This window comes from Ceratina calcarata, unplaced genomic scaffold, assembly GCF_001652005.2.
Source record: "Ceratina calcarata isolate Rehan_Ccalc_2016 unplaced genomic scaffold, ASM165200v1 scaffold232.2, whole genome shotgun sequence".
Taxonomy (NCBI): domain Eukaryota; kingdom Metazoa; phylum Arthropoda; class Insecta; order Hymenoptera; family Apidae; genus Ceratina; species Ceratina calcarata.
Window position 1 is genome coordinate 239,143 of NW_017145072.1, and position 11,512 is coordinate 250,654.

General features: G+C 38.5%; 1 protein-coding gene across 1 annotated transcript in view; it reads left to right on the forward strand.

Moving 5' to 3' along the window:
- Nucleotides 1-11,504, forward strand: part of Fife (regulating synaptic membrane exocytosis protein fife) — a 91,821-nt gene extending 80,317 nt beyond the window's left edge. Inside the window, exons 21-24 of the mRNA XM_026811659.1 lie at nt 5,571-5,658; nt 6,659-6,741; nt 6,930-7,037; nt 7,225-11,504. Coding sequence (XP_026667460.1) covers nt 5,571-5,658; nt 6,659-6,741; nt 6,930-7,037; nt 7,225-7,526 — 581 coding nt within the window. The 3' untranslated portion in view covers nt 7,527-11,504. The remainder of the gene's footprint in view (nt 1-5,570; nt 5,659-6,658; nt 6,742-6,929; nt 7,038-7,224) is intronic.
- Nucleotides 11,505-11,512: the final 8 nt, after the last annotated feature.

Below are 11,512 nucleotides of genomic sequence, written 5' to 3' on the forward strand. Positions count from 1 at the left end.
CACTTATATGTATTCTCTGTGCGATACCATGCATTTTCGTTCATATTTTACTCTTTTTACTATTTCTTCACGTCTCTCTCTTCGTTTCTACGCTTTCCACTTTCCGTGTGTCTTCGTGTGATCACGTGCCATCGATCTCGCGCGATTTGACCGAGCGAACAAGTATCCCAACAAATTAATTTCGTCCAAGTAAACCACCGTGGACTCCCGTTCGAGTGACGATAAATAATGAATAAATTAAGAGCCATTCAGCCGGAAACGGATCGGCCTGGAAGGGAGCGGTGATTCGATGGACCGATGCTTTAAATAATTAATCTGTCCGGGTAATTAATCTTCAACGATCAGTCGGACGATTTGCCACCTTATCAATCGTTTCTCTATTTGTTTGCCTCGGTTCTGTTAATTCGCTAAGTGCTCAGGATTCCGACGATCGACCAGTCAATACTTTCAGTAGAGATTCTTCCATTAGAAACCTTTAACAACTTATTTCGGATAGGTTTCATTTATTTTTTTTCTCTTTTTACCAGACGTCCGGTACGAGTTTTTAATTACGTCTTGTTTAACTTCTCGTTAAACCTGTTATATTATTATCTTGTTAAGACAGATAGTATCGAGTCTCGTTGACGTGTATCTCGATGAAAAGCGGGAGAACAATTACTTCCGTTCCGATGAACGTAGCTCGAAGGGATGAAAACTTGGACGTTTCGATTCAAACTCGAACCAAGGAGTCGAGAGTCTGACACGTTACCGTGGTAATCCAAAGTTTTCCATCGTCACGTGAGGGATTAATCGTTCAGAACAAGAGGGAGTCGCTCGTCTAAAACTTACGCGTAGCATACATACGTACGTACGTACATGGAAAAGCGTAATTGACTAGAACGAGCCGAGTGTCTCGCGTTCGTACAGTTGCGAAATCGCATCATCCTGTCTCTGCCTGTCTGTCTATCTATTCATCGGATAAAGCTGGCATCTCCGAAAGTTCATTCGTTCGTCGCAATGATCTGTGCTCTATGCTCATCTCTGTGCGATCGCTGTTGCGCCGCTGTTGCCTGTCGCTGAGTACTCGTGAGCCAGCCTGAGACGTCCTCCGGCGAGTGACCGAGAAATAAAACGATTGGCAAGTCGAAAACGAAGCAAGCATGACGCAGTGAACAGAAATACGAACGGAGGAGGTCGGAAGCGGTCTAGGGGAGAGAAGGAAGCGAGAGCGATCTTCTTTCCCGCTCCTCTGCACGTAATTCTCTGTGAGTCCTATTTAAAAGAAATGAAAAAAAAGCATTGAGTAAACAGCCGTCTATATATTACATCTCGCCAGGCCTGGTTCCTCATTTACGTTGAAACCACCAAAAAAAAAAAACGCAAAGCTGCCAATAGCTATATATGCGCTCATCGTGTTCTCCACTATATACTGAGTGTTCGTCTTCTCTCATGACCCACCACGCTGACCGATGACGAAAAAAAGCAGCGCGAGTGTTTCTGTCATACCTTCCTTCTTTTTTTGGCCTCTTTGTTGATTTTCTTGATCTCCTTTCTCGGTCGGCACCGTCCGGCAATCTCTGACACGCATACACACGGTCGATCAAAATGCTCGGTTCGCTCGGTCGAAACGCCCGTCGCCCCCGGCCATCGTCACCATCCCGACACCCCGATTGGCGACGAATCGTGGGCTCGATCGACCAACCGACCACAACCATCTCCGATCAACGACAACAGCGTGCGTAGTCCCAACGGTTACTGTGTGGCAGTGCGAGCCTGTATCTCCGAGGACCGGTAACTCGGCCTCCTTCCCACTGCCGCACTTCATACCACCTCGATAAATAGCCACAGGACACTGTGGAGCACCGTCGCGGGCTTCCGGTAAGATACATTTTCTCTCTCGCCCTCGCCCGGACCCACAACTCCCCCACGTCCCGCTCTGTCCACCCGACTGTTTCTGCCTATTTCCGCCTTGCTTCGTCCACCTATTCTTCTGCATTTCAGTTTTTACTCGAGATTTTTGAGCCGATGCGCCTGTCTTGGCCATTCGTTTGTTCACTGGTTTACCTGTCCATCCCGATTGGCCGCAAACGTTATACTTGATCCACTGATATACAGGATGTCCCGGAACGCACAATTTTCCTCGAGGGAAAGAGAGTGAAATTCTGAGTCGAATGTTTCTTTTACATTTTTTTCTTTTAAAAAACGTTGTTATTAACGAAAGAAGTGAACCAATGTTACGTCGAGCGTAATTATCACTAATAATCAGTTTGGTGGCCTGCACTGGTGATGGCTATAATTGCTGCTTTTTAATCACATGTGTTCTGCTCACGTTCGTTCCCATTCACGTGCTGCGCACTGGCACTTTCAATCCTGACTTACATCTGCAGTTGGAGTTTTCTTTATAGTTTTTCCTCAGCTAATACTATTCAACAGTGACTTTGATTTTCATATACAGCCTCTTATTTTTACTCCCTGTATAATGATTTATTAATACAAGAATAATTATTTCTATGTAACTGTGGTTGTGAGCTCTTGAGTGCATCTTACTAATCAATCTAATCAATAATTAGTAACGTTCTTTTTTTTATGTTCATTGTAACATTGTATTATGTGTTTTTTTGGTAATCTATGAAAGTATATAATAAACATTGTTATAGAAAAATAGCACTTCAAACTCTGCGATGGGGCTAAAATTTTCTCTCATCTAATGAAATCAAGTAAATCATTTATCCATTTAATGAGAGAGTCGATTAATCATTTTCAATAAACAAAATCGTAAAAAATAGATTACGAAATATCATAATTGCTCGACGGGTCCTTGCGTTAGTGCTGCATGACATTTATGTGCGACTCGTTCACTTTTTTCGTTAATTACTGTGTTAATAGGGATTGGAGGGAACTTCGAATTTCATCCCTTTTCAGGCCTCCACAATAGAATTTCTAAATTCTGAGACACCCTGTATTCTTACGCTCTCGTCTCACCCCCTTACGTATATCTGTCTACTCCCCATTTTCCTTTGTTTTAATAAATAACGAGTACTCATGTAATTGTCTCTCTTTTATATTTTGTACTGGAAAGAAACTCGCGGTTGCAGCGTATTGTCCTTTATTTCTTATTTCGTTTTATTCTCGTTGTTACCGATATTGTACCGTTCGAACGTTGCCTCTTAATGGAGAAGATTTTAATTAAAAAAAGTTGAAAAAGAGGCGAGAAAGGATAACCACGTAAAAAGAACATAACCACGGATTATTGTGTTTTGCTCGAAACGTTGTCCTAAATGTAAGTGTGGATCAATATTTAAGAGCATCCCGCATCCTAGTAACTTTCTGTCAAGGTACCTCCGTAGGAGAGTCGGACATTACGTAGCGAACTCTATTCCCGTTTCCACCTTTTTGCACTGGCTCACTTTATATTCCCGCGCCGCACAGCCGGTAGCGCTTTATAGATTAAAGTACTCGCTTGGTATCGTACTATTAGCGGTAAAGTATATTTAATAGTTAACCACTCGTTGTGTTATATCTGCGATCATGATCTTAGGTAAGGCAGCACGAACGTTGAAATATCGTTGAACGTACTTTGAGAACGCCGAACAATTTGTCAAAATGATTCAGAAATATTTATGACAAACATAATAAATCTTGTAATAAATATGAAATGATCAGAGGGTCAGACTTAGTGCAAAAATAATTTGTGCAATTCCTCGCAAAGAAGTAAATGATACAAATCATACGTTTGATTAATGGTTGACTTATACTACTCATTTTTCAGAGAGAATGTAATGTGGATGTATTTTACATTTTTTACAGCAATGTTCTTAGATTCTTTCTTTCTCTTTCTTATTTCTTTTTACTTTTCATGTTTCATGACTAAACATTTTTTATTTTATTTTATAAATTAGAGTTTGATTAGAGGTTGATTTTGTAAAGGGGTATAATATGTTTGATTACTTTTTAATGTAATGGAGCTGAGTGAATTAATTTCCGATAATAAGATAGAAGGAACAGGCATCGGCAGCATTATTGGTTTGGTGATCAAACGTGCCGCAAATTGACCCATTAATTTCAATACTGCTGAAATCTTCCGACAGATTCCAACCGGACTATCGGTGTTCCCACGAAACATGCTTGATGACAGATTTCTGATGTTCCTGTCAGACATCTGATAGAACGGTATTGCTACAAATACTCGGATACTAAATTACGATCAATCGCTAAATTTTAGTCGAATCGAAAGATACTAAAACCAAAACGTGATTGAATTTATTTAATAGAATTAAATGTAATCTGAAGGAAAGGATTTTAGATAGTTACACGTTTTTCTTAATAATTTCAGTTCTCAACGTTCTTTGAACGATAACGAGATTAGATAATATAGTAACGTTAATCCACACTAAACTAATAAAATGTACCACACGCTTGAAAGTCACTTGATTTTGAATTTTGTCAAAATCAGTCATACACGATTAACGTTGCAATAAAAAATTCAGTCGTACAATTATTGTATTTTATATGTTTACCCATCATCACGCTAAATGATTGTTTCACATAGATCCCGTAGGCCCAGTAGATCCAGTAGAGTAGCCAGTAGCGTAGCAGTAGTGTCGACCTCGTAATTAGTAATAAACTCAATGGCGTTGAAGCAGTAGCTACAAGTTGAAGTGTCCCGTTCCGTTCTTACCTAAAGTTTTGCAACACGTAGCTAAGGAAAGCGTAAGTAGGTTTGAGTTTAGTTTATCTGCCTATCCTCTTTAAATTTCTCGACGCTTTCTTCCGTAAGTGCGAGCGTTACATGGTAGAAATCAATTCTTGACCTTTCACGAAATTTTCTAAAACTAGTTGTACCTCTCTCCTGTATCTTATTCATTAATTTTGTTAACAACATAGACTTGAAACCAGCACAGACTCAGAACCACTACATTACCCACATTACTTGCACTCATTCACAATTACAAATGGCACAACTTAGAAAGATCCAAGTTCCTCTGTTTTCTATGTGTGCGTCGTAGTAACGTTTTTGGAGACCACAGATTGTTCACCTTGTCTTGAACAAGAGATCTGTTTAAAAAATAGTATAATTTTGCAAGACTGAAATAAACATAACACTTTTTATTTTGCTAAGTACATTTTTAAAATTGTGTATTATTTTAATGTTACATTTCAAGTGAACCAATGATTACTTTGATGATTATCTTAACAATTCACATTCGCGCATCTAACAAGAGACATAATATAAGTACATGCAATCAGAGATGCCATATACAGTCTTGAGGACACTTTTCACAAGTTCAGAGTTACGTTGATTGTAAAAAGTAAAGCTTCGCTCGAAAAGAGTATGAATCGTAGGCAATCCAGATTCAGTAGATACCAGGAACGGGTTCTCGAGCAACGACTCCTCAGCAATCTGCGTGACATTTCTGTGAGCGAGCAAAGAGAACCGACTTGTTTTTCGGTCTTGAGATAACGAGAGAAAGAAACGGGGAAATCAACGTATCGCATCGGTAAAAGTATATCATGCGACACGCAGGTTGGTGGGCGGGTAATCGCGAGATGAACCCAGTCACAGAAAGGAAATATGTTTCTCTAACTCGCAGGGCGGGGTGAGCGCAAGGACAGCGTCATAAATATTCCGGACAGATTTTACGATCGCAACAGCGAATCGGACGAGGAGGAAAAATGGAGGTAAGCAGTACCGAAGAGAAAGAGAATATTATACAGTGAAATACTGTCTCGAGTCGCTCTAGTTTGTTTTCGTATTCACGTACAAAGCAATCTATGTTGATACGACGTATTATTAATAGACTGTGGATGTTTATGCACTTATGGGAATTGTCAATCATTTTCAGAGGCAGAATATGCAGTAATATGCAAATAAATACAATTTATAATACTTCGAGAAGAAAACAGATAATTTATAGAGATTTCGATTCTTTAATTTTATTTATAAAAGTAGGAATTTTCTTAAACATCCGTAGTCTAATTATTAGAAATCTGCCATAGCATATTTCTCATGGCTGTTCTACAGTACAACGTTTAATCTTCTGCAGAAATGTGATGAATTTAAAATTCATATCTCACATGAATCAATGTAACATTGTTCATTGTAACACTGTAATTAGTTCAGTGTTTTCGTTTTTGATATTTCGTAATTGTTTCAATAATTACTGTGCCTGAAAATCTGTTTAAATTATGTAACAGAGAATTGATTGTGCAATCACGTTTCAAATTGAATCGTTACGAACGAGAATGGGGAAAAGGAGTTTTTCAGTTCATTGATTTTAGAGGCACCATTACCAGGGGTATTCTCATAAAAAGCTCCTTTGGAGCTGTAAAGAATGCCATAAATCTGTCATTAAAACTAGTAACGCGAATCGTCAATTTAATGTCATATGGACTTTGAAATTAACGACTGCCATAAATGCGTATAAGTTATACCTTACTGTCTTTTATTCCAACAATATTTGCTTGATAGTTCCACTATAAAATATCGATCCGTTTTTCAAAGAAATAGCTTTTTCATAAAATTAGCTTGTGAGTTCATAGAATTCTTAGGGATTTAGCAAGTTGAAAATTTAGCAAGATTTTAAATTAAGATTTCGTGAACTTATTTCACTCTACATTTTTACGCCATTTCATGATATATTAATTTTAACCCGGGTTTTTACTCCCTTTTCGCATTTAGTCAGCTAGCGAGAAACGAAAATGGTGTTGACGCGAAGCTGGGTCGCGGACAGGTGCCACCGAAGGGATTCAAGATAATACCTGGTAAAGGATTTGAAATTATTATATTCCCTCTTTTCCATACGAATTTAAGAAACAATTATTGCCCTTTTCAATTAATCATATCCCAAATGCATTTTTATGGGAGGACAGAATTTGGCATCAGAGAAGTTTCTAGAAAAACAAGTCCGATGAACTATGAATTAATAAGAAGACTTATTTACATATTTCAGGAGCTCAGAACGGTGAGGTGAAACTAGGTTTCTGCCTAAGCAAGGGAACGTTGGAAGTCGAGGTAATCTGTGCCAGAGATATTTGTCCTGGTGAGAAAGATGAACCAGGTAATGATCCTTTTATTCACTCAGCCAAAATATTTCAAACAATTATTTAGACGAACGTTCACGTATATAAAATAAGACTTACACTAAAGAAACGGTCACGATGCAGCATGCCAGATACCCAATGAACGAATACTTCTGCCTAAATCCAAGATAATGACTGTGTAAATTAATTCTTGCAATAATCCAGACACGTACGTAAAGACGTATCTTCGTGACGGCGAGAGGTGGCTGCAGAAGCGTAAGACCCGCGTGATAAGACACTCGAGGAACCCGCAATACCGTCAGACCATCAAGTACAACAGCTGCGATGCGCTCGGTAGAAATCTACTGGTGATGCTGTGGGAGAAGAAGCAGGCGTTCGAGAGTAATCAGGGCTTAGGCGGGGCCGAGGTGTGCCTCGATCATCTTCCATTGACACGATTAACCGTCGACTGGTACCCGTTGTACCCGATCCACACTCTGGGCACCCAAACCGCGGACAGTCCATGATGGCTCAGGGAAAAATGGGCCCTCGAAGCTGGAGAGCTCGATCTCAGGCTCAGTCTTCTTCTAAAGGACGAAGACGAGCCTACAGTCAAGATTTTCTCTTGATGGAACCAAGCTCAGTAAACGACCCCTATTCTATTAACCTCGTTACTTCGTCTTAAATGACTTTTAGAGAGATCTATGCTGTAAACGTTTCGAATCTGTTTCCTCGTTACAATTTTCTACATTAATCTTTAATTGAGTTTCTCTCTTGACCTTTTTATTTGGTGGTGATCACACCTGGGCTGTAGTCCGAAAAGATACATCTAGCGCACAAACTGAGACTATTTAGAGGATTAAATAAGTCGTTGGATTTTGGATATTATTTGGATAAATGACAAACATGAAATACCTTGTATAGTGTACTTTATATAACTGCTGATCGATTCCAATTTATATATCTTTAATCTTACACGATAAATATGTTATCTGTTTCAATATATTTTTACCGAGTTTTATAAATATCACTTTTGAAGTTCATCGTTTTAAAGTCAATCGTTTCAAATTCACCGTCGTTTATTCTAATGATTCGATACATCATCATCGATACATCAGAATTACAGTTGCATTAAGATTTTCGGGTAAAATGTCCTAACTGAACGTAAAGGTAAAGAATGATGGACTGTTAAGCCTGCTAATAAAATGAGAAATACCCCAGGCTGTGGCTGTCATTACTGATGGATAAAATTTATTTAACGAAAACTTTTTAACAAGAATTAAACCGATTAAAACTGAAATTCTGTTGTATCGACAAGATTTATGCATTTCAATTCTAGAATTTTATTGAATGTCGCAATATTGAGCCGAATGACAATCAAACTCTGACCACTCCATTTGATGATTTACCGTCCCGGCGGTTAACGCTATAGCTACTTTCCGATCAAGTTTCACGTATCGATTTTATACGATTCTCCATGCTTCGTTCCTAGAACGACAGAGAAGAATCGAAAAATAGAAGATTGACCGGTTACACTTCGAAGAACCGAATTCTCACTATTTCGGTCCAGACCTCAATTCGTTTTGCGAATGTCCATCAAATTTGTAGCAATAAGGATGTACCTGCTGGTAAAACCTATAGCGTTTTGCAGATTACGTACGATCTATGAAACGGTACTAACGTGGAGAAAAACAACGTAAAGAGAGATTCTATTTTTTTCATTAAGATGAAAGAGAATATAAAAATGAAACACGAACAATGGGGTAGGGGAATGAAGAATGTCACATCTTTTAAAGAGACGACGAGGGTCCATTTTTCCCATAAATTAAGGCTCGGCGAGAAATGAAACGAGAGACGATCGACATCTGACGCGGTAACACGTGCTCTGGTTGATCCAGCTCCGGGATTCGATCGAGTCTCGTGGCCAAACCAATTTGCATTCGGTGAATTAAAATATACGCTAATGTTCACCAATAAAATATGTACGTCGTTAGATAGTTTTCTCGTCGATGAGGCGTCTCAGATGAAGCGACACCTTCCAGAATCAGCCGGGCGAATACAATCAACGATTTCGTGATAGCTAATCGCGCAAAGAATTTTTCTAAACAGGAATTTCAGAAGGGGATTTAATAATAGGGAAGAAACATAAATCGATGAGACGATTTCTTCGACGTTTTAATTATTTAACGACAAACAATCGTTTAAAGGCTTGCTGGTCGAGCCGAACACGAAAAGCAATGGGTACACAAGTGATCACCGGTACGACTTAACGGGCGACATGAATGATAATTGAAACAAACAAAAAAATTATCAAAACTCGGTGTTTAGAAGTCAAACAATTTTTGTAGCTCGTAGACTGACAACAGAGATTCCTTTCACACTCGTGAATTTAATACGAAGTTCCCGGAAGAAAAAAAGAAAAAAAAAAGTGAAAATAATATCACGAGGGCTACCACAATTTTGTCATCTTCTCCGTGTTCCTATTCTTCCTTATCGTTAATGATGTAAAAGATTGTTCCAGCACAGTCCTCGATGACGCTGAAAACATTGTAGCTCCGCTGAAGATTTCAGTCCGTTCGCGTTCTTAATAAAATGTCATGGTGGCCCTTGTAATGTTAACGTTAATTAAACGTCCCATTCTTTCGCTCAACGAGACGTTGTAACGAGCATGGAAAGAATATTCGAATGAAGAAGAATCTTTTCATCAAAGATCATCTGAATCTTTAAATAAATGTCGTTAAAATGTAAAAACGATGTAAGAAGGAAGGAAAAGCGAAAGAATGGGAACGTGAGAAAAATGATTGTGGACGAGAAACTGTCCGTGAGTATTGCGCTTATCCCGCCGGAGCTAGAAGCAGATTAAAAGAGATACACTATATCGTAAAATGTAAATCTAATCGGTACATGTACTATATTGAGATGATATAATATGTGTGACAAAACCAGAACTCGTGTGCGCGAACAAATACTTTTACGAGATTAATGCTAGTTCGAATGTCATACCTACACGTATTAATGGTACATAGAAATCGATGATATTGCTGACCAACAATCCTAATCGTGGCCAGATTTAATCTTTATCGGGTGCAACGAGTTTTCTAACAAAAGAAGGACGAATTCTGATTAATTTTAACTAACAATTTGCTGACCCATATTCTTTTTGAATAACAGTTATTGGGTGCAATCAGTGCAATATTCCAAGTTCGAACTAAAAAGGAGAATTTTTATTTATATGAACAGTTCAATTTTCATTTATATATATTGATATAATATTAGAATGGATGATTAATGAGAAGCTCCTGATGAATCAATTTTTTGAAAATGTACTACAATTCTCGTCAGATTTTTAATTTCTAATATAATTGTCACGTTGAATAATTAGGTTTTCATTAAATCGAGGAAAACTTCACGAAGCAATAACCGACAAAAGTATGGACCATTTAAACAAATTTCGTGGACGATAAAGATTAATATCTGTCGAGACCGAAGCATATTACGCGTTATAATTATCTTGGACGATGACCTTCTCCCAGCAAGAAACGGAGAATAGTTTTGAGAGGGAAAGGAAAACTAAAGAGAAACATTGTCCCGCGATAATCCGCAATCAGAATTTTATAAGTACACAAATGCTCGGGTGTAACGAGACTCGTACCTCACTACTACTATCAATCTCGAAATTCTTCAAAGCGTCTTTCTCTAAGAAGATCCTTTACTCGATCGTTAATTAATAACGATTCCTTCTAAGAACTCGACTCTTGCCGCGTTTTACTGGAAGCAGGAAAGGAGTGACGATTTTTTACAGTCTAAAATCACGGATTGTTCGACGGTGATGATTCTATTAGAAACGACAGGGGGAGAATCATGGAAACGAATAAAACGAAACGAACGCTCGTACAGACCGTTCGAAACGAAAAATCTGATCGGCCTACAAACATATCCAAACGTTTCATTAAGAGTACATTAGACGCGAAGATACTTTCGGCGAGGGTCGTCGGCTACGCACCGGCGTGGCTCCCGAAATGACATTGTTCGCGCTCGATGTTCAATCGCATGGACAATCCTGTTGAACGAATGCAATCATCTAAAAAAAGAATCTAATAAAAATGGGAGGTTCTTCCTTTCTAAGTGGCTTAGCACGTCGTAGGCAGTACGTACTAGATTTCGATGCGACCTATTTATTAATCAAAGCTGTCGCTGAATATTTTCGCTGGTAAGACCGCGTTTATTACCGATGACATTTCATATTTCTCTCTCTATGCTCAAGTTTCGATTCAACCAAAGGCCTTCTGTTCGTCTCGAAGCTTTGATTCTAGTAGAATTAGTATTATACTGATTCTTTTTAGTTTCTGACGCTTACGTGATATAATCATCGGAAAATATTTACCTGTACTTATGCAGAGTGTTTCACTCGCTTTTGATATCTTGCTTCTCTCGCTTTTAATGCTCGTGATGAAAATTTTTTTAGAATAGGCTCGAATGAAAAAAGGAATACTTGTACAAAATTTCGGAAGAA